Source organism: Argopecten irradians, unplaced genomic scaffold, assembly GCF_041381155.1.
Source record: "Argopecten irradians isolate NY unplaced genomic scaffold, Ai_NY scaffold_0436, whole genome shotgun sequence".
NCBI lineage: Eukaryota > Metazoa > Mollusca > Bivalvia > Pectinida > Pectinidae > Argopecten > Argopecten irradians.
The window spans coordinates 1-27,712 of NW_027187903.1; the positions used below are offsets into that span (position 1 = coordinate 1).

Consider the following 27,712-nt stretch of genomic DNA (forward strand, 5'->3'; position numbering starts at 1 on the left):
AATAGATTCTGTGTGTTACAATGATGGATGATGCATGATCATACATCCTGAATGTTGTTTGCAGGATACCAAATCACCCTCTTATGTTACCCATTCCATATATAAAGCTTGAAAGATTAATACCATAGATACATGCTGAGTTTATTTTTTTATGATATTGTTAACTTGTTTCTGTATGACTAGGGATAACAAAAATCTGATTCCACATCGTGTCTTGGCCTATTCATATGGTAATGATTGTTTACTAATATCCAATTTACTCTGAACAATCAATTGTTGCTAACGTTACAGACAAGTCGTTCGGATTTCCTCCAATTGATGATAGACTCCAAGGAGGATGGAAATAAATCAGAGGATACCAATGACACTGCCAATCACTGGGATTCTAAACAGAAAGGTGATTTCTATTAGTGCCATACGTCTCAAAACATTATCTTATTCTATTTACGATGATTACGATGAATGTGTATCAAATATATTTCAATTATGGACCCTTGTTGAGGTCAATGTGGTGTTATATTACCCGAGTAGAATAAATAATGACCGAGGGGGAAGCCCAAGATCGAAATTCTACAAGGGCAATATAACACCACATTGACATCAACAAAGGTCCATAATTGATATATATTTGATACACATTTAATAGGAATATCGACTCGGTTGTGATGTCACAATAGGAAATATTGATTCGGTGTTTCCAAAAAACGGAAACATCGAGTCAGTATGCTTTCTAAAAATGGAAACATCAAGTTGATATGCTAAATATCGCCCTCCACGTGACAGTGTATCAGCCAATGAAAGTGTCTGAAAATTGGAGCATATCTAATACATTGATGTACATCCACACCTTCCTTGGTGGTCACCTCTTTATAAAGACCATCTATATAACAAGTCCACTTTCATTGTCAAGGTCTGCAAGAGGTAAATTCCAACAAAATTTGGGCTGTGAAGAAAGATCAGTTTGCTATAAACACTCTTTTTGTCTGGTCCATTGGATGATCTTTATAGACATATTTATCTGTAGCTTATATCGTCACTTTTTCATTAACCAGTCAGTATTTTTTTAAGGATTTAAGGATTTAAGAGGTAAAGGAAGTCAAGAGAAAAAAAACACCGACATGTGTCAACTACCTCTCATAGGTTCCCAACTCGAGACCCAGATGTAGAGGCTGCCATCGGGTCCACTTGATATGATTTAATTACTTTATGTTTATAATATATATCACATATATTAGATAGCTCCAATTTTCCACTATTTTCATTGGTTAATATACTCTTTTGTGGAGGTCGATATTCGACATTTTGACTCGATGTTTCCATCTTTAGAAAGCATATTGACTCGATGAATGTTACTATTTTTATAATTACCGGGTCAACATTATTTTTGTGATGTCACTACCGGGCGATATTTCTATTGTGACGTAAAAACACCCCGACGTCGATCTCTTCGGGAAGAAGTAGTCGAGCCATTTTCCATGTATTTCTATATTACTTACAGCACGAAGCAAACATTTTATAATAATTATTGTATCTAATATAAGAATTATAAATGTCAGTATATTATTAGTTATATAGTCTATAAAGGCAAATAGGGTCAGTGAGATTTATAGAGAGCAAGGGCGTAACTCGAGCCTCTTATACTTCTTTATGACTCTCTATGCCTTTATAGGGGGTGAGTAACTGACTATATAACGTAATTATCGCATCGAGGACCATAATTTTTTTTTTCATTTGGTCTGTGTTTCCTTTTTGTTTTGTCAATAATCTGACATCAAACTTGAATCATGCTGGCGAATGATACAAACCATCGACGCATCACAAACAAAAGTGACACAAACATCCATCAAACATTTAAAGAGCAATCTCCTTGATCATCTTTGCATTCTCGCTGAGACAATCACTCAAAAGTCATGCCGATGAATTGATTGTAGAGTGAGGATTCACTTGTACGAATCCCTCCAAGTATTAGATGATTTTTACGGTAATAATATGATGTATTTACTGGAAGAGAATGTGTTAAAATTTTGAAGCGAAGGCGACAGCCAGCCATATTGCATCCATAATAAAATTTACTGACCCTATAAAGTGGTTAGAAGGTCACACCATGGCGGCTCTCCGCCAGTCATTTGGGCACATTTCTGTCCGAGGTGCGATAAATAATATTATATTACATTACATTCTACAATATATCGTTTACCCTATCACCCGAGATAGGTTATCTACATACTTGTTGTGATAAAGTCACATGAGTAAGAAAAAAAGTGTGTTTCTTCATCAACATCATAACATCCATGTCGTTACGTTCAAAATATTTACATACCGTCTTCTCCCACTTTTTTACAATGTATGTTCATATTTGATTTATTGATGTTAGGAATAAACATTCGAATCAATCCTGGGGAATGCTGAACTATTCTTCGCTGCCGGTTACGAAACTACGTCCATCACCCTTACAATGACTGTGTACAACCTCGCCACCAATCCAGATTGTCAGGACAAACTGCGTCGGGAACTCGAAAAGGAACTCGGAGCGGTAAACAGCTGTGATAATTGCATATGTTCAACTGATGTAACCGCTTTTGAAAACAGAAGGCACCATTGTAACGCTAGCTATATACATCTTAGTCTGAAGTTATAAAAAATACATAGGGCCAATTCCGTATCGCTAGTTGCACTTTGGATTACATCATTTTCTAAAAGGCCAAATAAGAAGCGGCAATCATAGTTTAGAAGTCATTAAGAATAAAACAGTCTCGTAAATTCTAAAAACAAAGTTTTGAAAAATAATTAACCAAATGGTCTACATGTGTTTGAATAGGATACACTACAGTTTCTTTATTTTTCATTAATAAAAATAATAAATTTTGATCGTGTGAATATACGCTGATTATGTATTTTCTTTTAAAGGAAAATATCGATTACGAGAACGCTCAGAAGCTACAGTACCTGGATATGTGTATAAATGAGACTCTAAGGATGTACCCGCCAGCAATGAGGTGGGTGCCCGACTTTATGTGTAATTTTTTTCACCTTGAAATTAATTTTGAATACGATTTTATATAAGAGATAATCTATAAAATCATAACGTGTATTTGTCGCAACATGTCTGTATGAACATATTCATATTTTGATTAGAGCTTTCAATTAAGATTGCATTAATGTAATTGATAATAAATCTTACATTATAAAATTCGGAACGATTTTGCAGAAAAATATATAGATAACACATTATTTGTAGATTTGAGAGAGTGTGCGTTAAGACCACCAAGGTAAAGGACATTACGATTCCAGTCGGAATGAGTGTCTCTGTGCCAGTATACGCAATGCAGCATGATCCAGAAGTTTGGGAAAAGCCTGACGTCTTCAATCCAGAGAGGTATATATTATTTAAGATTAGCACATAGTCCAAATGCTATCGTTTCAGGCCACGTGTTTGATGAAAAATTTTCTTGGAAAATTGTAACGTCATATGGAGTTAGAAGAGAGGTTGATGTTCATGAACTAGTAATCCTTCATAATTAATTTGTCCGAGAAAAGCGCGAAAACCGACGGTATCGTAACATCACAAAAGCGAAACACTACTCCCCGGAAAAGTCAAATGAATCGTATATTAAGCTTATTTCGTTTACTAAATAGTCTTAAAATAGTTAAAAGCATTGGTGTGACTCTTTTTTCACATCCCGATGACATTAAAAAATTGACATCAGTGCATTATTATAGTTGCTAAAACAATAGAAGATTTAATTTATTTTGATTTATTTCTTTTATTTGATGTTGATGCCATGCATATTTTATAGGGGTAAAAGGATTTATGTTTTACATATATATACATGCGTATTAGACATCCTACAATTTTCTATCATTCTCATTGGCTAATTACACTCTCACGTGGAGGGCGATATTTAAGATATTGACTCGGTGTTTCCATTGTTTCAAACACCGAGTCGAAATTCGTATTGTGACGTCACTCCTAGGACGTTATAACACCATATGTACCTCAGCCAAGGTCCATTAATGATATGTATAGTTTTACAAGCTGTATTTATTATTTCTGATGAATTAACTATGTCGTATTTAAACACTATGGTATACACAAGAGAACTGTTAAAAATAAATGTTAGCATATCTTAAGACACAATTTTAGCATGCAAATTTTTGTCATTGACTTTTCCATTTATGTTCATGTCAAAAGCATATCTGTAGACGGTAAAAGTGAAACTTGAAATATATCTTATTAATACTAAATATGTTTTAGTTTTGTATATGTAGGTATAGATATTGCAATAATGTAGCAGTAGATTAACTTGGATAAATTGAATCAATTTCATTTATACGGAATATGGAGGAGTTTTGTGATATTTTCGTTTTGCTATAATTTGTTTTTATTGTTTTGTTCTCATTTTGTAAGTATAATATTCAATTAAACCTTATTGCTTCCTTACATCCACACACAAGGGATCGATAACAAAACATACAGGTACATAACACACTGTAGATCGAAACAACAACTTAAACATTCATCAAGCCAGCTTTCCTCAGTTCAAATGACTTTTTAACAAAGAGGCCTAAATCCTGTAGAAGTTTTATATCATTCGAAGACAAGAGTTGTAAGAATTTTTCAAAATCTGTTAGATGGTGGTTAATTACATCTTTATGACTACTAAAGAAAATTGTTTTCGCTGTACTGTTTATGGATCATTTAAAAATGAAGTGGGTTTCATCCTCAATCTCATTAGAAAATTTGCATAATCGCATAGGACGGGGATTTTTGTTTACCCTACTCGCCTCAATTTCTAAACTGTTATTGTAGTCTTCTTTACTCAACTCGTATACGGCCGATAGTCTTCATTTAGATATTAACTCTTACAATATTTAATATTGACAACATAGATATAGACCTGTCTGTTTGATATGTATTTTTATTATTATCACTTTAAGGTTCGCACCTACTGAGAAGGCGAAATATGATCCCATGGATTACATGCCATTTGGACACGGTCCACGGAATTGTATTGGTATGAGGCTGGCTTTACTGGAGGCAAAGATGGCACTTGCTGACTTTGTGCGCAACTTCCGGATAAGTGTTGGCAGTAAAACTGACGTATGTCATTTTTCATTCACTTAATTAATAATGTTTTTCAGCGATGTAATTAATTTTACTTCTAATTTATTCATACAATTAATATTATCGATAAACAGGTTATTGTCTAACAGATAAACAGATAATCATATATCTCTTATTATGTTTAACAGAAATAGTATGAAGATTTAAAAATAATTACCTTCTAAAGCAATAACATTTTATGGTTGTCTCTGTTTTAGATACCACCAAAAATGGAGGATGAGGAAATCTTGAAACCTACGTGTCTGTGGCTTAAGTTGGAAGAAATAAAATGAGCTTGAACATTCCTAATTTATGTCGGATCGTTCGATGGAAAAAGTTGTGCATGTCAATCATCGAAACAATTTAGATATTTAGACATTGTTTCTTAAGACGATTATTTAAATGCACTATCGCTACTACAGCTTAAGTCAGCTTCATATACTTCTAAGAAACTTTTTTTTAATTCATGTGATATTACGATATTGCTTTTGTTGATATCTAACGGTATAAATCACCGTTTCTATGCATAATTAATTGATAAATTTTGCAATAATATGAGCATAATTACAGAATGTATATTTAGCGGCCGAGTGGTTAAATGTCCCGACATAATTCCACAAGTCGTCCACTTCTGGAATTAATTACGAAATTAGATTAGAAAATATTGAAGAACAAAACATACATTTTTATTTGATTTATTTTTTAATTCTTTGTCGCTATTCCATATGTTAAAATGTAAACGATAGTGTATTAAATAATATCAAAATATTTCATAATTGTAAAAGTTAAGTTGCATTAGTGACTGGATTCATAGGATTTGTAAGCACATATGCCTAGGAAGTAGTAGAAAACCATTCGGAGTAGATTGTTTCAAAAGTATATTGCATTGTTTCATGTTTTACAAACAAACTCTTTTACTTCTACCTGAATTAAGATTCGGTACATTTATCGCATACTATCCATTGTATATTGTTTCTTTAAGCATTCTACAAGTTATACAATTTATTCATATTGTGACTCATTTTTACGAAGTACTTTACAATAAACTGTGATGAACATCTTAGCATATTTTTGTTCTCAGTTGAAATAGAAAGAAGTATTTGAACTCAGTTTTCTGTTGTTTTTAAGATTCGGTATATTTATCGCATATTATCAATTGTATATTTTTTCTGTTAGCATTCTTGAAGTTATACAATTCATTGTTATTGTAATTCATTTTTACGAAGTACTTTACAATTAAACTTTGATTAACATGTTAGCATATTTTTGTTCTTAGTTGAAATAGAGAAAAATATTTGAACTCAGTTTTGTGTTGTCTTTTATCATAGAAACCGATAAAATCAATATAGTGCTGTTTTGCCATAATACTATTATCTACATATAGCTGAGCTTACATAAGTGATAAGTATGTAATATGTATAAGTAAAATTCATTGGCATACAAGGTATCATCAATTAAAGTTAACCTGGGGTTTTTGGAAGGGAGGTTACTCGTAACTTCTGATTGTGTGAGTTTTGTTTTATCTATTTATCTATTTCATGCATTCCTTTATTTATTGATTGCTTTCTCTCAATATGCAGTTTAACGGGTGATCACGGATATTTTTCTGTTCAAACTGTCGCTACCATATCAGAAAAAATGATTACAATTTAGTATTAATTACTAAAACACAAAAACATTTTTTGATAACATTTTTTGATTTTTTGATTTTTTTACAGTGTAGTGTTGTAAGGATATTATTGTACCAGTACTTTTTGATGCAACAGTATTTTTTTTTGTTATTATTACTGCCAGAAAACAGCTTCAAACATCCTTTTAAATTTGCACAGTAACAGAGCAATGCTAATCAAAGCAGTGTTCCCCGTACTGTTATAGGATAGCGAGATGAAATTGGCTTACTTGTATTTTACCCGATAATCCAACCGATTAACATCATATGTGTTTCATCTTATACAAAACAAATGTAATGTATGGCAGTGGTACAGGCCATTTGCATATAAATTTATCATACACGTTTACCTAACGTTTTGTACGATATAAATGTTAAGTGTAAAGCTATCTAAATGACAACAGCAACCAACCAACATAAAGACTGGGCAAATTTAATAAACATTTACACATAAAATTATTACAAGTCAATATCCATTGACAGTAAAAATAAAATAAATTAATTGTTCATATAGAGAAAAATTGAAAAGTTGAAATGTCTAAAAAAAAACTTAAACCCCAAGCCCAGTGAAAATTGGTTGATTAATGAAGTAATTGGTTATGGAGAAAAAAAAAGGGGGGGGGGGTTATAGTATATGTACAAATGGAAAAATATGGAGGCAGCCAGGCGTGGTTACCTTCTGCACAAAACATCAATTCAACGCAACTGATTTTGTAAATTCTTGCATAGTACGCAATTTTACATCATTGTCATGTTCTATATATATCTAGAGACAGCTTCACTGAACCAAAGACCAATATGCTTGATAACGTCCACAGGAACACCTAGTTTGTTGAGCCACGTGGCTCCACCTCTACGGAAAGAATGTCCTTTGATATTCGAGGATGGAATGCCGGCCTTTGTCAAGCAGCCATGAAGCAAACTGAGAAACGTTCTATAACACAGGGCCGACCCATCGTTCTGAAGAAACAAAGGGCCCATAGGGTCTGCAGACTTGGAGAACTGTAATAATACTAGAATAGCACTTGCTAGACATAATACACTAGATTTTTCTAATTTGGGGAGGTACACTTCCACTACCTTCTCCCTATATTGAATTGTCTTTGTCCAACGGAGAAAAATGATGAACCCCCATTCATAGGCTAAAACATCCACTCTCCGTAGATCTCTATCCTTGTTGAAGGCTTGGCGAACTACCACATTACCTGGTCGTAGTAGGCCAAAAAAAGCTACTAAGCATGCACACCAAAAGGATATGTCTTGTAGGTTGTCCATACTTAGAATTGAATGTATTGCTTGTAGAATTTGAGGTGTAATAACATCAACAGGCTTTTGCGCGACACCCAACACACGTTTAACTCCGGATTACTCCGTTTGCAGGTGGTAATCTCCCTTTAGGGGATCAGATAAATTTGAACACTTGTGAAAGTGAGTAATTATGTTGAGGTATTGTCTAGCTGTACTAAAACGAAAGTGCTTTACCGATACCAGATAGGCGATATACATCTGTAAGGTTGTAGACACAGCTGGAACAGGTGTTAGACGAAACTGCGCACAGAATTCCACATAGCACCTCAGATGTGTAGTATACGTCGCCGCCGTAGAATTAGCCTACGCCCTTCTTTTCAGGTCTTCGGCCACTCCATGGAGGGACTCTGCTGTTGAACCACCTGTAATTCACAAACGACAAAGACATATGGTGAGTAAGTTCCTCTACTGTGAATGGTTCAAATTGGAGGGATGGTATCAAATTGTACAGGTGTGTCAGTTTTTGTGGCTCATGTAACCTAGAACATGTGTCTGCAATCACATTATATACACCGGGGAAGTACACACACTTCAAAGTGAAATTGTAAAAGGCACAAAACCAGAAGAGAATTCGCAGTAGAAACATGCCTGTGTGGCTTCGACAAGATCCTTTATTAATCCATGCTGCTGCGGACCTATTGTCTGTGTAGATAAGTACTTTTTTGTCTTTTAATTGAGAACACCAGCGACAAATTGCTAGGTAAATAGCGACTAGCTCCTTCACATTAATGTGTTCTGATTTAAGTGGTGGTAAATCAAGATTCCAATTAGTATAATAATAGTCTCCACAAAAATAACCTCCCGCACCATGATCACAGGCATCAGTTTGTAATGAAGTTACAGGTTTTGTGTCTAGAATTTTGCATGTACCATTGAACTGGCTAATGAAGGTAGACCACCAGAATATGTCCTGATAAAACTCGGAGGATAGCAGCACTTTGTGGTGACGGTGTTTGATGGAATCTTTCATGCTGATGTGATACGTCATAAAAATGTGCGACCACCACAAATTACTTGAGCAGCCCAATTAAGCTTCCCACACAGTGTTTCGAGTTGGGCTTTACTAGCACGGCGCTTTCTTTGATACGACAATAAAAGAGTTGAGAACTCTGCAAGTTTGTTTGGTGGTAATTCAAATGTCATTTGGATGCTGTCGATGATGATACCAAGAAAACAAATCCTAGTATTTGGACCTGCTACTTTGGAGTAGTTTATGGAAAAACCTAATCTGCGTAAAACAGTGATCAGGCTATAGAGGGCTTTTGAACACGCCGAGAAAGTCTTCCCAAAGATTAGGAAATCGTCCAAGTACGCAATAACAGTAATACCATATTTAGCCTTTAAAATCCGACATACTGCACTGCTGAGTCGTTGAAAAATATGCGGGCTCTTAGCAACCCCAAAAGGGAGCCGAGAATCGTAAAGGTAGGTCGGAGATGAGTCACCTGTAAATGTTTATTTTAATCCTGTGGCGGAATAGTTTGACGGATGAATAGGTACAGACCTGTATGCAGCACTAAGGTCAACTTTGGCTAGGTAGCAACCCCGAGTTATGTGTTTATCTACTTCACGGAGGTCCATATATGAACAGGAATAGTCTGTCGTGATATGATCATTTAGAGAAAGACCTGATGGCCTGCTCGCATCATGAATCAGACGTATTTTGTTATCCGATTTTGGAATCGCGCCCAAAGCACTGATATTTCGCGGTTTTTCACTACAAACAACATAGTTACCATGGATAATCTCAGTGTGAACTTGTTTTTCAACCAAGTCATGGTATTTAACACATGATGAATAATTGTCATTTTCAACATCAATAATATTGTTCATGTCTAGCTCATTGTCGAATAAATCGAATCCATTTTTACACCACTTAATATGTAGTCCCTATCCAAATCGGAGGGCTGAAGTTGGTTGCGAGTTCCTAGTTCCTAGTTCCGTTTAATAAACGGAACTAGGAACCAGACCCGAGTTCCGTTTAACTTAAACGGAACTAGGAACCAGACCCGAGTTCCGTTTAACTTAAACGGAACTAGGAACCAGACCCGAGTTCCGTTTAACAAACATACTGGCCAACGAGCGGAGTTCCGTTTATTAGGATTTCTATCTCTAACTGCATGTTCAATTACCTATTATATACAGGAATCGAACTTAGAGCTTCCATGAATAATACAGCACAGAATTAATCTCCTTAACACAAGTTTCCTTAAACGGATCTGACACCTAGACTCCAGTTCCGTTTAACCTAAACGGAACTAGGAACCAGACCCGAGTTCCGTTTAACATACATGCTGGCCAACGAGCGGAGTTCCATTTATTAGGATTCCTATCTCTAACTGCATGTTCAATTACCTATTATATACAGGAATCGAACTTAGAGCTTCCATGAATAATACAGCACAGAATTAATCTCCTTAACACAAGTTTCCTTAAACGTATCTGACACCTAGACTCCAGTTCCGTTTAACTTAAATGGAACTAGGAACCAGACCCGAGTTCCGTTTAAGCTTATACGGAACTAGGAACCAGATCCGAGTTCCGTTTAACTTAAACGGAACTAGGAACTAGACCCGAGTTCCGTTTAACTTAAACGGAACTAGGAACCAGACCCGAGTTCCGTTTAACATACATACTGGCCAACGAGCGGAGTTCCGTTTATTAGGATTTCTATCTCTAACTGCATGTTCAATTACCTATTATATACAGGAATCGAACTTAGAGCTTCCATGAATAATACAGCACAGAATTAATCTCCTTAACACAAGTTTCCTTAAACGGATCTGACACCTAGACTCCAGTTCCGTTTAACTTAAACGGAACTAGGAACCAGACCCGAGTTCCGTTTAACATACATGCTGGCCAACGAGCGGAGTTCCATTTATTAGGATTCCTATCTCTAACTGCATGTTCAATTACCTATTATATACAGGAATCGAACTTAGAGCTTCCATGAATAATACAGCACAGAATTAATCTCCTTAACACAAGTTTCCTTAAACGGATCTGACACCTAGACTCCAGTTCCGTTTAACTTAAACGGAACTAGGAACCAGACCCGAGTTCCGTTTAAGCTTATACGGAACTAGGAACCAGACCCGAGTTCCGTTTAACATACATACTGGCCAACGAGCGGAGTTCCGTTTATTAGGATTTCTATCTCTAACTGCATGTTCAATTACCTATTATATACAGGAATCGAACTTAGAGCTTCCATGAATAATACAGCACAGAATTAATCTCCTTAACACAAGTTTCCTTAAACGGATCTGACACCTAGACTCCAGTTCCGTTTAACTTAAACGGAACTAGGAACCAGACCCGAGTTCCGTTTAACATTAAACGGAACTAGGAACCAGACCCGAGTTCCGTTTAACATACATGCTGGCCAACGAGCGGAGTTCCATTTATTAGGATTCCTATCTCTAACTGCATGTTCAATTACCTATTATATATATCACAAAGAATTTTGTGATAAATTTTAAAGTGCTTTGAACTTTGCGTTAATAGTTGCTAAATTTTAACATCAATTATCAGTTAATACTATTGTGTGTAATTTGACATTCCTAAGGTTATATTCTTGATCATATTTACGTTTGTGACATTTGAGATAAAATCCTTATGTGTGATAACTGTGTATATCCTCTGGCAATTAAGTTCTATTACGTAACCGGATTAATGTCACGGCCATCCTAATTGCCTAAAGGACACTGACCATGGCTGATTAATCTGCCAATGAGCGATATCTGTCAATCATAATTCTGTAATTTTATTGTATGTACATTATTTAAGCATGAAATATTTTATTTGTAAAGCAGTTAGGTCTCCGACTTTGTACGGAACACAACGGCTATATTCTGGACACTCCAGAATAGCCATCCGTCAAGTCAAAGTTATCATCATTAAATTCCAAAGTTCAACTTCAAGGATTCTTACGTCATCATTTTAATTTGACAAAACGTGCGGAAGTTTCCGTATGTTATATACAGGAATCGAACCAGACCCGAGTTCCGTTTAAGCTTATACGGAACTAGGAACCAGACCCGAGTTCCGTTTAACTTAAACGGAACTAGGAACCAGACCCGAGTTCCGTTTAACTTAAACGGAAAATGGAACCAGGCCCTAGTTCCGTTTAACTTAAACGGAACTAGAAACCAGACCTGAGTTCCGTTTAACACAAATATACTGGTCAATGAGTCGAGTTCCGTTTATTAGGATTTCTGCATCGTATAAGATATTAAATTCAAATGATATAAAGGAATCTAGCTCTGAGCTTTCAGGAATGATACAACAGAGAATTAATCTCTGTAACACAGATTTTATTTAAACGGATCTGACACCTAGACCCCAGTTCCGTTTTGCTTAAACGGAACTAGGAACCAGACCCTAGCTCCGTTTAACACAAATACTGGTCAACCAGCCGGATTCCGTTTATTAAAATTTCTACCTGTAATAAGATGTTTAATTACCATTATAATTCTGAGATCGAACGTAAAGCTTCCATGAATAATACAACACTTAATTATTCTATATAACAGAATTTCTTCAGCGGGTTTGACACCTAGACCCCAGTTCCGTTTAACTAAATCGGAACTAGGAACCAGACCCGAGTTCCGTTTAACACAAATACTGGTCAACCAGCCGAGTTCCATTTATTAGAATTTCTACCTCTAATAAGATGTTTAATTACCATTGTAATACAGGAAGCGAACTTAAAGCTTCCATGAATAATACAACATAGAATTTCTTCAACGGGTTTGACACCTAGACCCTGGTTCCGTTTAATTTAAACGGAACTAGGACCCAGACCCGGGTTCTGTTTAAGCTCAAACAGAACTAGGAACCATATTCGAGTTCCGTTTATTTGATCGGAACTAGGAACCAGACTCGAGGTCAGTTTAGACCCGACACTTGCATAGATGTGACTTTTTTAGATATATTTTTACAGGAATTGTCTTTGAAATTTCAGGACCATGTAATCAAAGTAAAAATCATTTCAGTGTAGATTTCTTTACACGAAGTCGACAACGAGACCTGTTCTGTTCAAGCCGATGTTGGCCTATACATTGCCTTTAAAAAGACTTTAATGAATATCCTGATGCTTAATAGTGTCCCGTATCGCAATACGGGTGCCTTATAGTAATCAGGTTGTCGGTCTATCTGTCCGTCCGTCTGTACGTCCGTCCGTCCGTCCGTCCGCCTGTCCTTTTTTAGTTTTTTTTTTGTTACCAAGAAGTCTTAAATTGCAGATGTAGGTTACCTTAGTGCCCTTGTTCTGCATATTACATTTTTGGGCCAATCGGTCAATATGATGGCCGACAGAGAAACAATTTTGATTTTGGTAGTTGAAGATATTTATCTCTATTAAGCACCAAAGGGATCTGTCTGAAATTTCAGAGGTTGGTTTCCCCTAGGTTCCTAGTTGCGTATAAGGCATTTTTGAACCGATCTATCAACAAGATGGCCAAGAGGCAGTCATCTTGGATTTTAATATTTATTGTTTAAAAAGCAGAGAAAATATTCCTCTTTCTTCAGACATACATCATTCTTTGGTACGCGCCAAGAATCCTCTAAGATATCTTGTGATATATACTGTCATCAATCATTTCGAAATCAGAGCTTCAATTGTACATTTCATGGTCAAGATATTACTTTTCCTAATCGCAAAGCACCTTGAGCGGGGCCTATTTTGACGTGTCAATGTTCTAGTATTTAACAGTAATCGTCTTCGGAACCTTTAGGAACTTATAATCACAGAAAAACTCAATATAGCGTAGAAACAGAGTCGAAAAACCATGCCCGAGTTCCGTTTAAGATCATACGAATCTAGGAATTAGACCCGAGTTCCTTTTAACCCAACGCAATCAAATTCCATATTCAGTTCACGTGCTTTTACTGACCAATGAGTTCGTTTATTATGATTCCCACGTGTAATAAGATGTTTAACTGGACATTGTCTTTTCGCTCTTCGCGTATTTCATGGGCAAGAGCTAGCTCTGCCGTTACCCTTCTCACTGATCCTGAAATTTGGGCAAAGAATTGGGAACCAGGTTTTTCGCCCCATTCCATTAGAATCCCTTTCCTGTCAGTCTCTATTGAGTCTGGGGAGAATTATCAGATGCTTTGTTCCTGTCGGGACCTTTAAACAGGGTCAGCAGGATATCTCCTTCCAGTCCATCTCCACATTGATATGTCAGGTGATCAAGATTGCTTATGAGCCGTCTAATGATCAATTCTCATGCGGAATGCAAGGTGAGGGCTCATGAGGTTAGAGCCCTTGCGACTTCTCTGGCTCTCCGCAATAGGTCCTTGTACCAGGACATCAATGTCTTCTGCCGTTTGGCGTGGTCAGTCTACTTTCACCTCCGGTCTCTGTCCTTCCACTCTGATGGACTGTTTTCTGTCTGTGACACTGTTCCTCCTCTCAGTATACATTAAATGCATGTATGGTCTTTAAACTTATGCGAGCATGTTTCACAATGGTGCACCTCTTTCCACGGAGAGGTATATCCGTTTTTACCTTTGTTCATTCAACCCTGTTTTATATTCTCTGCCTGGGGCCTGTCCCCTACATTTACCATTTGACTGGGCTGCCTGGCTTCGGACTCGCCATTACGGTAAGAAAGACAAATTCGCATACTAAAGTTATAGTAGCGTATTACTGTAAAGAAATTGAGGTTTTTCAATGTAAAAACAATTTACATGATGTAAAACTAACAATGACTTTATGGGGTTCCACTCTTCTGTCCTCCCTCCCTTTCATCCTCAGTCATTTGGCCTCGTGGCTACATAGAGGTGTTAAGGAAGGGACATCATTCTATATACTCTCGTCGAGTACGAAATAGGGTACGGTAGGGAGACGGGATTCTCAAATATAATGTTTTCAGGGCTATAAAAATTGGTGTATGTAGTGAATTTGAATTATAAAGTTATAGTAAGTATTATATCATGAAAGTGGCTTAACATTGAAAAAACTCTAATTTCCTTATAAAAGACTTCTTCTCTAAAACTAAGCACGATATATAACAACTCATATTGCAAAGGTAGTATCTGTATGGGGCGAGGATACAAAATTATAAAAAGGGTGTGGCTTATCCCCTTGGGCCTGAGGGGCGGGGCCAAAAGGGGTCAATTTGTTTATTTCCATATAAACGACTTTTTCTCTGAAATTAAGTATGGGATAGTACTCATATTGCGATGGTAGCATCCTTAAAGGAATTCAAAATTGTAAAAATGCTGGGACTGACTCTCTACCACTATTGATTTGCACTCATAATCATATGATATTGAAAGCATCATTATATGATGTAGATTTAAATTAAGCAAATCGTGGAGCCTGTTTTGCTATTTCCAACTGTAAGAGTTTTTTGTGACAATTACTTCATAAAACAGGTGATTCTTCGTTATCTATTTTGTTGACTCACGGAGATTTTCAAGAAAAAAATGCACATCAAATTTAATAGAATATTAAAATATCAGAAAAAAAAAATTGAAATACTCCTTCACATAAAAATAAAAATAAATGGAGAAAAATAATCTGGAAATCTTAATATTTCGAGTAAACATTGTTAGATTTAAAATTTAAAATAAAATCCTTTTACCATGGTGATTAGATAAAGATATCTGTAAAAATTATATGTACTGGGCTTAAACGGTCTGTCTGTGCCTAGAATTTCCCATTAATTTCAAAGGAATTCCGGTCTCATTCATAAACGCCGCACGTCGCGCTATCGCATAACTTAACTCGGTCCTTTGGACAAGTTGAGCTAAAATGAGTAAATGATATGGCAAGCCAGTTAAAATTTATTGAAGGAGCAAGGTCCATCCAGAATTTAATCGAATTATATAAGATAACTTATATATTATATATTCGATATCAGGCCCTTCAGGTCAGATGAGCTTTACAAATGTTTATACAAGCGTGGGGTTATACGAAACTCAGGTCTGGTTCTTAGTTCCGTTAAAGCTTAAACGGAACTCGGGTCTGGTTCCTAGTTCCGTATTTGCTTAAACGGAACTCGGGTCTGGTTCCTAGTTCCGTTTAAGTTAAACGGAACTGGAGTCTAGGTGTCAGATCGTTTAAGGAAATTTGTGTTAAGGAGATTAATTCTGTGCTGTATTATTCATGGAAGCTTTAAGTTCGATTCCTGTATATAATAGGTAATTGAACATGCAGTTAGAGATAGGAATCCTAATAAACGGAACTCGGCTCGTTGGCCAGTATTTTGTTAAACGGAACTCGGGTCTGGTTCCTAGTTCCGTATAAGCTTAAACGGAAGTTCCGTTTAAGTTAAACGGAACTGAGGTCTAGATATCAGATCCGTTTAAGGAAATCTGTGTTATAGATATTAATTCTGTTCTGTATTATGAATGTAAGCTTTAAGGTCGATTCCCGTATATAATATGTAATTGAACATGCAATTAGAGGTAGAAATCCTAATAAACGGAACTCGGCTCGTTGACCAGTATTTTTGTTAAACGGAACTCGGGGTCCTGGTTCCTAGTAACCGGGTCTGGTTCCTAGTTCCGTTTAAGTTAAACGGAACTGAGGTCTAGATATCAGATCCGTTTAAGGAAATCTGTGTTATAGATTAATTCTGTTCTGTATTATGAATGTAAGCTTTAAGGTCGATTCCCGTATATAATATGTAATTGAACATGCAATTAGAGGTAGAAATCCTAATAAACGGAACTCGGCTCGTTGTCCAGTACTTTTGTTAAACGGAACTCGGGTCTGGTTCCTAGTTCCGTTTAAGCTTAAACGGAACTCGGGTCTGGTTCCTGGTTCCGTTTAAGTTAAACGGAACTGAGGTCTAGGTGTCAGATCCGTTTAAGAAAATCTGTGTTATAGAGATTAATTCTGTGTCGTATCGCTGCTGAAAGCTCAGAGTTCGATTCCGATATATAATATGTAATTGAACATTCAATTAGAGGTAGAAATCCTAATAAACGGAACTCGGCTCGTTGCCAGTATTTTTGTTAAACGGAACTCGGGTCTGGTTCCTAGTTCCGTATAGCTTAAACGGAACTCGGGTCTGGTTCCTAGTTCCGTTTAAGTTAAACGGAACTGAGGTCTAGGTGTCAGATCCGTTTAAGAAAATCTGTGTTATAGATATTAATTCTGTTCTGTATTATGAATGTAAGCTTTAAGGTCGATTCCCGTATATAATATGTAATTGAACATGCAATTAGAGGTAGAAATCCTAATAAACGGAACTCGGCTCGTTGACCAGTATTTTTGTTAAACGGAACTCGGGTCTGGTTCTTAGTTCCGTTTAAGTTAAACGGAACTCGGGTCTGGTTCCTAGTTCCGTTTAAGTTAAACGGAACTCGGGTCTGGTTCCTAGTTCCGTTTATTAAACGGAACTAGGAACTAGGAACTCGCAACCAACTTCAGCTTTCCGTGACGCCATATGTTTACGATCGATAACAATCGATACCTATCCGCAAGTGAACTAACTCTGTAATATGCAAAGACGAAATACTTCTTCCAGTTTGTATGGATCATTTTAAATATCATTATGTATGTAGTTCAGTCTACGAATACAAAACATCGTATTGCTATCACCACCAAAATTGCCAAGTCTTTTTTCTCTTTTAAAAGCTTTGAACTCAATAGTTGGCCAATGTTCATCAGAACAATATTATTTATATATTACTAAGTTGTTGACCATTAATTCCAAAATTGATGTTCGCACATCCACATGTTTGTTAACAATACATAGTCTGTTAAGATATCTTAATACATTTAACAAAAAAACAAAAAGGAAATAATATAGATAAAACTCCCTCATTAATACCAGCCGGAAATGGAAGTAGATGATTTACTTACAAAACAGGCTCCGTTACGTCTCGTATACACACAAACTTCTTTTGTGGAGACTTTCCGCCATCTTTTCTTACAATCTTCATGAGACAATACAACTGTTGACGCCATCTGAAGTTGATTGGTGGGCTGCAACTTCTAGATCAACAAAGATTGATTTGTCCTTCGTAAACCTGAGTAATGCGGGGTAATACTGATGATCTATTTTAAAATGTACATATTAGCGTTTCAGAGTTTGTTCGTACTAGGTAAAAATTCACTTTTTTGGTAGTTTGTCTTGGAAGTATCAGTGGTAAGCTTTATTTTGATACTTTGTTTGTAGAGTACTTCAAAGTCTTAATCTGCTATTAATGAAAATTAATAGAATAGTACATGGGTGTGCTATGTGGACAGGGATATCTCATCACGAGTTTGTCAACCAGAGGATTGCCGGGGTGACATTCAAAATCTTTGACGAGGGTTGAGATATACTTGTCCACTGAACAGATCCAAGTATCATTATTTTTCTCCAAGACTTAGAAGAAACAAATATGAAAGGACTATATGAACTTTTGGACCTTTTTGGTTTCGAAATTCAATAAATTTAAGTTATCCATACTTAGATAACATCATTTTAGAATGAAATAATAAAATCTTAACTATTGTTAAAGTATACTTTTGGGACATTCTGGACATTGTTTTTTGCAATATGAATTCCAACTTCCCGCCATTTATGTTAATTTGATTCATGGAAAGTATGAGCGCATGCATGTGCCATCATAATATTTTGGGCAAATGTGTGCAATGGTGATCAACACATTCTGCGAAAAGTTTCATGATGGCATATACATGTGATCATATTTATTTTCAATGAAAACCAGTGCAAAATCACACATTTTGTCATAATTTTAGAGTAAAAAGGCAGAACCCCCATTTTGAAGACGTCATCACGTAAAACTATGATGTCATACACAAGTTTGGTGCAGGTACTTTTTCATCATATGTATTCATGTGTCATATAAAATAAATTCTGGTTGCTACATTGAATTTTGAACCAAATATGCCTAATAGTGCTTTGTTTATCTCGCCATTATCACAGGAGCGTCGTTATGCATCAAAATTGATGACGTCATCAACCATGCACGTCGCGCTTACGCCACATTAATTGATATCAAAATAATTGTGTATGAGCTACCTAACAACCCAACCTCCACCCGCCGCCTCCTTCCTATGTAAGATAGAGTGATCTTTTCCATATCAACCATGGATATGTGAGGTGAAGTATGAGAGAAAGATATATATATTATATCAAAAATAAAATCTTACAGGAGTGTTCGTTTTTATGTAAGATATAACTGCACTGTCAGCAGATCCCAAACACGTTGAAAGCTTCCTAGCAAAAAACTTCACACATGGAAATTACACCTATACAGTTTTCCGTATTTGCATATTACGGAGTTATCTGCCCTTGCGTGTAGATACTGATTTTGACGTCATGTGTGTGCGAGCGAAAATTCATTATTATCGGAGAAAACGATGTAAATTGCGCTCACAAAATAATGACGTACCAATCAATACCTATCCACAAGGGAGATAACACTGTAATATAAAAAGGACGGAATATTTGATAGCGATAAATATTTCCTTACCTCCATGTTTTTTAATCTGACCCCATCCGGTAATATTACAGGACTGACCACTAAAATCAGAGTCGTCTTCCGGAATAGCAATAGCTTTAGCCAGTGCCTTGCCTATGATGGGTTCATTGAATTTTAAGATGGCAATATCATTACGCGTCGGGCGGCTGTCGTACTCAGGATGCTGTAAAAGTGAAATACGTTGACACAAGTCAATTCATCATAATTTAAGGAAAACCAATATATCAAAGGAATTCATGCAAAAAATTATTTTGAGCAGGTATTTGTCGTTTTAAAGGGACAATTCAGTCTAAGAGAATATTAACATTTGCACATATAACGGAAATAAACCAGTTCTAATGAAATTAGATAAGTTGGTTATACTGTGATATGCCAAAAAAGTCCATGGTCGTGAAATGTGTGTGCAGTGTTCAAAATCCATCGGTGTTTGCCATTACACTTTGTGGTCGGACGTCTTGTATGCAAAACCCTGGCCCATGCTCGTGGAGTTACGCAACTTTTGCCCACAACTACTAAATTACGTTTACAGTAGAGTGTTTACCTCAACAGGTGCATGCTCCTGTCTAAAAACCAATTTCATCAACTCCTCAATGGTTATGTAATGCTTTTGTGACTTTGGCTCGGGTGGGGTACAGCGCACATATTGTACATGCTTAATCTTATTGCTATATCATTTGGAATTTCAACGCTATCAATCAAAACACTTACCAATGAAACAAATTTTGTCAATTATTTTTGTGAGAAAATAATATGGTTTTTCATAAGGAATGTATGCCATTTTTGCCTCATGGTTATATAACAGAATTAAAATCACTTAAGTGTCCCTATCAAATTTTAAGTATTGCAATTTTCAAAATGTTTCTTTTTAGCATTTGCATGTTATTGATTTTCATTACAACATGACATTACAAACATAAAAGACAATATACAATTAATTATTTCATAGTTGAATATCTTGCATAATACGTCGTGTTATTCCACTCTCGGACAATTCCATAACTGTGCTGGGTGTTGGATAAATGTATTAATATTCAATAACACCTTCCGATCTTTTGATTGGTCGAAATTTTAAATTCTGACCCGAACAACATTTTTCTCATTGTTACATGTACGTCACAAGTGGTTAACGTCATCAAACATCGATTGACGCCACCACTTACTAACGCACGTTATTCAATTTGTCTGCAATCCTGGGAGAATTATAGGACCATAAATCCCCCAAGAAGGCAGTCACCCGAATCCCAAACTATCTATGTATTAACGACCTATAACTGCTAGGGTCATACATAGACAGCCTCCGACTACAAACGAGTCGTATAACATAATCAGCCAACCAATGAAATAAATCACCCAACCTCACGTGACACTAATTCTGTATTTGCATATTTCAGAGTTATCTGCCCTTTGCGATAAGGTATTGATTAAGACGTCATATGTTTGCGAATGCAACGTCATACTTTTTGAGAAAACTACGTGAATTGCGCTCACAAAATATTTACGTAACGATCGATAACTACCCGCAAGAGAGATAACTCTGTAATATGCAAAGACGAAATACTTACGGTAATTATACTAGTCACTTTGAAGGTTTTTCCTCCACCGCCGTGATAAAAGCTCGATCCAACTTTGAGGGCGTGGACGCTGAAGTAAATAAGTAAGTTACAAATTATTAAAATTATAATGTAATACGCCGATTCCGGGATACAACATTCAGTCAGTTTAGTCATGTGACTTTCATCACCACGTGACTTAATTTAGGGCACATTTGAAAACAAAATGGCGGCATATGTAATGATTGAACACGGGTGGAAAATTACATATCATGATAGAACAATTAATATTAATTATCGGAACATATTGTATTAAATTTAATCTAAATATGCACAAAAATTGAATTTAGACACTTCATAAGGAAATGACATGTAAATTACAGCATCAAATGGAGCTGTCGCATAGCAGTTGGAAATCAGCGGTATCTGACGTCTCACTCACAAATATTTCATAACTTACCTTGGTGCATTTTCCCAAAAATCAATAACAAATAAGAAACACAAAACATAACAGTTTATCTTAGTTCCGTTATCGAGCAAGTATTACCGACTATGACCTTTACCCGGACATTGGTATTCTCTGCCTATAAGTGTCACCGCCATGACGGAAAAAATGTGCCCTAAATTTTTCGCGGTCACATGACCAAATCAACGTTTTCTACCTCCCACCCAGAAGAGTTCCTTGTATCCCGGAATCGGCGTATTAAAGTTTAAGACCCTGCTTAAATCAGTGATATTTGGTATACCTTTATGTAACTTTTTAGATGTACTTGAACATGATTTAGTTGCCTAAAACGTGTGTACGCATCAGGCATTACTATTGACTCGAAGATTGTTGTGTTGTTGGGTATGTGACAGGAGCGAGGCGGGCCCAGTTTGCATATAGCGACAAACTTAATCCGGCTCCCTACTTGTGTGTGTTTCAACCCAGGTTTCTTGGGTTTACGCTTGACTTTTATCGGTGAATGAAAACTCTATACAAAGAACATATTTAACGATGTACTACAAAAGACACACATGTATATGGCCCAACAACAACGAGACTATCACACATTTATTTACAAAATATCCCCCGTCAACCCCTCCAAATCCAATCTTAAGCTCTACCATACATATTTGGCTCAGGAACTTAATCCAGACCACCCATCTAAAAAAGACGGAACACAACACAGGCGCTCCATACAATGACATAATATACACGACAGCTACACGTGGACAAGACACACGCGCCCTCTTACAACTGACACAGGACCATGGTACCGTATATTCAAACTATTTACAAGCCCTGCTACAGGAAAATTTTGGCAAAATATGCAAAAACATTGTACATTTCAGTTTAGTAAGGATTCGGTTCATGTTTCTGTCACCATATAACCACGCCATTATGTTTTACTCAAGAATTAACCTATTACATTGCCAAGCGTTTACGTAAAATTTACCGACTGCTCCATTGAGTTTATCATCTCATAAAATAAGGAAAGTAAGAGAATAATCCTTATATTTGCAATATTTTCTTTTTCTTTGAACAATGAAATCAACCAGAACGACAGACACAATCATTTATGTGTGTTATTTGCCGTAAAAATTATACGACCGTCATGTTTATCCATGCTCAACAGCCATTCAGAAAAATCGCGCCGTTCGGACTGCAGTTTAAACCCGCTCTTTTCTCCATGACATCACAAAAAATTAGTTCCTTTATTTCAGTTATTTTATTCAGGTCAGATTGCAATACCACTTTTTAAAAAATTAAACTTCTTTACAACGTTATTCCCCATATACGCTATATTTGCATTTTATAATTTAGAGCCGCCATTTTTATGACAGTATCAAAAAGATTCATTGTGTATGTTTTGTAAAGTCGAATCCGTTCAAACCAGCGCTCATGGTTCATGCTATAGACAATAGTAAACATAATAGCATAAATAATTTGCTTGCATTGCCTCAAAAACAACGGCTGAACATTTTTCTTAAAATTAGTATTCGTTTCATGTTCAGTGTTCCTAGAAGTATATAATAGGAAAAGTTTTGATAATTGAAATACATTCCAATATATCACATTCGCCTCATGCAATGTACAAACGCTAAAATCCATAGCAAGGCTTTGTTAGTTTAACATCCTATTAACAGCTAGGGTCATTTAAGGACATGCCAGGTTTATTGGTGGAGGAAAGCCGGAGTACTCGAAGAAAATCAACCGCCGTAAAAATGATCTGGCCGTATGTTTCTGTATAGTCAAAACAAATAAACACAACGACATGGTTTTCTGGTACCAGAAATATTAACTGAACCCTTTGGACTTACTACATAACTAAAGAGTAGTCCTACTCATGTCAACTACATTACAAACCCATATAGCGTATATGTCGATATGTTAAACGTGGTTTCGCGGAAATATTACATATTTGCTTCCGAAATAAATTTGGTTTACAGTACTTCTTGTAGTTGGTATAAATATGGTGAAGACATTTTATCTATGATTTGTTTGAAATACTTACACATTTGGTTTGATACAATGGGCTGCAGTTAGAGCTGTTTTTGATGAAATGACGACTGCGCCGCAAAAAGATATAGCCGTCCTTAATGACGCTTGCCAAGGGAAATCTTTAATGTTTGCAGCTTTACCATTTATGATTCTCTTTATTAACTAGAACGACAAGAATGGGACCAAAACGTGAATAGTTTATAGACTATCATTATAAGGAGACATGAGACGGATATAATAAAATTTCCGACAGAGCTTAAACGATTCTTATCATTTGAGGAATAATTGGTGTTTTAACCATGTTTATATATATATAATTCAATTTTGGCTGTAAAAAGCATTTTCATTGGCTTAAAAATCTACTTTATCAGCCCATTAAGGAAAAAATGGCGTCGCCGTTTGTAATGCCGCTTCTGATTGGCTGATAAAATGACTTGATGATTTCATAGAAAAAAGAGTTCCAAAATGAATTTTGAATTTTTAATAGATTTAGTTGATGGGAGTATAAAGATTAATTTGAATATATTTTTCATGCTATGGAGATATAACCCAAAAATATGAGTGTACTCTCATAATATACTGTTTCGCAATTTAAAAATGGCATTATCATGACAGATACTATATAGTTTCCCCGTGAAATGTATCGTGAATATACTGACGGTTCATATATAAAAACCGATGAAAACGCAACACTGTTATAATATGCAAAATTTAATGGTAACAAAAATTTTACAGAAAAAAATCTTTATTTCATTACAAAGGTATACATTTCGAGAGTCGTTTCCTTCCAGTGAAATAGTCAAAGATTGTCCGTGAATGGGTACGAGACAAACGTTTCAACGCTACCCCCAAATTCATTTTCACACTTTCAATATCTGATGTGGCCACCATTTGCCTTCACACAAGCACGACAACTACGTGGCATGGACCAATCCAGACGCTGAATTCTAACTGGCTGAATGTTCCTCCACTCCTCCTGAAGGGCAATTTCAAGTTCACGTCCATTTTGCGATTGTGGCTGACGTCGTTACACAGCTTGGTCGTTTGGGAGGCAGTTTGGAAGCGGTCACGGAGATGGGTGACCCGGATACAACGTTCCTTTCGATCCGACGTCACTCGTTGCCTCCCAGGGCGCGGTCTATCATTCAGAGAACCCGTTTGAACGTACCGCTGCAATTTCGCTAGCCAAGGGTACAGAGTCCGATTTTCTTCCTACTACCCTTGACATATCGCACTTCAGAACAGGTGTTTTTGCTTTCAAATTCTGATAGGATGCAGTTAGGTTCAGGCGACCAATGAAAACGCAGCTTTGATATGTCAACAAAAACTGAACTGAAGCGATAGCATAGTGACCTACAATTGTATAATGAGGCATCAGGCATGTCATGCATGTCAACATCAACTCCTAGCGAAGTTATATTACTACTATCTATTTAATCAATTAGATGTTTTATAACAGCTAAATGAACGTCTTGGAGACGTTGCTCTCCAAACAGATTGGAAAGTACGTGTGTGGTTTATGTTTCACAAATTAAATAATTAAAAGATATACTGCGATCTTGTTACAAAATTGGACATTGCAGAACTTCTGCATGAAACACAAAAACTGGTGTCCGAGCTTACTAATAAACAAATGACTCACACACATGTTCATCTTTGGTATTTGAATCTGCCGCAAACAACACGCGTGTTTCATAGGGCGCTGCCATTTATTCAACCATACAACAATGATACGAGCTTTTTATTTTGTTGCGCAGTGCGGGACCTCCCGTTCTGAATTGAGGTATGCCAAGGGTAGTAGAAAGAGAATCGGACTAATCCCCTTGGCTAGCGAAGTTGGTACCGCTGATGAAGTCTCACAATAGTAGAAAGGCGAACATGCCATTCTACGCGCAATTTCACGCCGCGGAAGTCCGCCTGCCAACATACCTCTAACTTCGTGACGCTGGGTATCCGTAAGTCGTGGCATCTTTTTTCAAACTAAACAGCGTTTTCAAAATCTGAATGTGGAAAACAGTCTTCCTATCCACAAGGACTGTACACGCGTAATGGGTAGACCACGCGCGCATTGATACCGAGTGCACGTGCAGATAAGTACTTTTTCAACAATCGACCGCTTCACTTACCGAGAGCAAGTTCAGTCATGCGAATCATTATTGTATACATAGGGAAGGTGCTCAAAGTTTTACATTATTAATTTGTTTGATATGAACAAAAACTTTAATTGAAAAATATTCAATTAAAAAGTGTTGCGTTTTTCATCGGCGGTCAGTATATAATACATATGTAAATAATTAGATCTTACCGTCTTCTTCTTCATCAGCAAAGACGTCCGATAGTCCTCACAAACGTGTGGAAAATATTAAATCATTCATTAGGTGGTGACAAAAAATAAAATCTGTTGTTTATAACAATAGAAAATTTGTGTGCATGATACATAATGCACACTCTCCCACTAAATATAGAAGTTGGGACATCCTTAAAGTGACAAAACTGTCTATTTTAGCATGAATACAGTATACTGGTTGCCAGGCCTGTTGCTAGGCAACAACATGTCAGAATGCTTTGAAATAGTGTTTTTTATAAATCTCATATATTGGTGAGAATAAGTAATGAAAATAAAAGGAATCTGTGTTGGGGCCAAAAATGGCCCTTATTGCACCTACTCCTTTCTGATACAACAACATCTTGACATTGTAGTGGAAGTTTGATTTTTTATCTTTTAGGTCTATCCGATGTCTCTCTAACGGAGTAGAAAATGGATAATTTTTAATACTTTAATTTCATATGCTCCACTTATTTCTATTGGTTAGATGTTTGAGGTCTATTGGTTAGAAGTTTGAGGTCATTTTTAATAGACCGAATGAATTGTACGACAAGTATTATGACTTCATACACGAAGAAGGTTTTCGCGAGGAATGCGGCACAGTCATTGGCCAAACTGAACTATTGGATAAGATATCAATGCGCCTCGAATCAATTTGTTTTATTTCAAACCTAATAAAAATACGCATATTTATGCATAATTAGTACCTTCATAAGTTATTCTCAATATATTTTGTGTTTATGAAGTCATTTACAAAAAACGAACGGACATTCTTTTTCTAGACGCTTCACATCTATGAAGAAAGAATACCCTTCTGTTTTTGTCTTTATGACTTCATAAACCCAAAACACATTGAGAATAATCCTAAACCATCACGAAGGTCTGTAGTCATGTTCATGATCTGCCATGGGGATATCGCAATCCTAGTGTACTGACAAACACGAGGCTTGCACATGCTTAAACGAAAGTTGGCTATCGTTCGGTTTCAAGCATTTTCATTGCGGCAGCATGTCAGGAACGCCATCTGGCGTCACAAATTCTGACGTCGTCGAAAAGGCACGCTTCGGTCATGTTGCATGTAATGGTGACATCATGGAATGGTCAAGTGCCTGTGACCTATCTAACACTAGAGTTCTTTCGTTGACCTAAATTTCGCGGTTTCTGTTTCAAATCAAGTTGCCGAAGATTAACATTCAATAATTTAAAAATGGCTGGTAATTCCTATCAGAATCCCCGTTTAGATGTCAGTTGGCGAAGATAAACTTTCGCAAATTTCGTTATATCGCAAAACTCGTGAAAGTAAATCGCAATAAATAGGGCAACATATCCACTTACCCACGCAGGCAACCAAACAGAAAACCACTAGTATCCTCATCTCACCAGCGTTTCTTCAGTCACTATTCATGAATAAACAGAGGCGATGTTCTTTATGTTGTATTTACGGCTACTGTTAACTAAGCGTCACACATTTTACAATCATTAAATTATAGCTGACACGAATAAACGTGTAAAGTCAATGTGTTATCTTTACAGTACATGTTTGTAGCTATAAAATCAATATATTTCCGTTCTAAATGACTTGTCATTAAAAGCCTAATTAATTTAATTATCTTATTGTCAGTTGATTGTAACATATGAAAAGTCGGCAATGAAACCAGTCTTTTTCTTCAACATATAACAACAAGAGGCCCAAAGGGCCTTAACGGTCATCTGACTACCTTGGCAATAGTAAAATTAATTGTATATGCTGTCACTTTGTCAGGACCATGTCAGGATCATTTTCAATTTCCTTCAACAAATTTTATTT

General features: G+C 36.3%; 2 protein-coding genes across 2 annotated transcripts; one reads left to right on the top strand and one right to left on the bottom strand.

Annotated features, from left to right (window-relative positions):
• Positions 1-2,385: 2,385 nt before the first annotated feature.
• LOC138312720 (cytochrome P450 3A16-like) lies at positions 2,386-6,362 on the top strand. The gene is made up of 5 exons (XM_069253497.1): positions 2,386-2,533; positions 2,908-2,996; positions 3,239-3,376; positions 4,939-5,101; positions 5,323-6,362. Exons 1-5 carry the CDS (start codon positions 2,456-2,458, stop codon positions 5,395-5,397), a joined length of 543 nt encoding a protein of 180 aa, XP_069109598.1. The 5' UTR covers positions 2,386-2,455; the 3' UTR covers positions 5,398-6,362.
• A 9,366-nt stretch (positions 6,363-15,728) lies between these two features.
• Positions 15,729-24,807, bottom strand: LOC138312716 (mite allergen Eur m 3-like). Its single transcript, XM_069253494.1, has 5 exons — positions 24,748-24,807; positions 23,593-23,741; positions 21,107-21,185; positions 19,536-19,707; positions 15,729-15,847 (listed from the first exon to the last, which is right to left on the bottom strand). Exons 1-5 carry the CDS (start codon positions 24,805-24,807, stop codon positions 15,729-15,731), a joined length of 579 nt encoding a protein of 192 aa, XP_069109595.1.
• Positions 24,808-27,712: the final 2,905 nt, after the last annotated feature.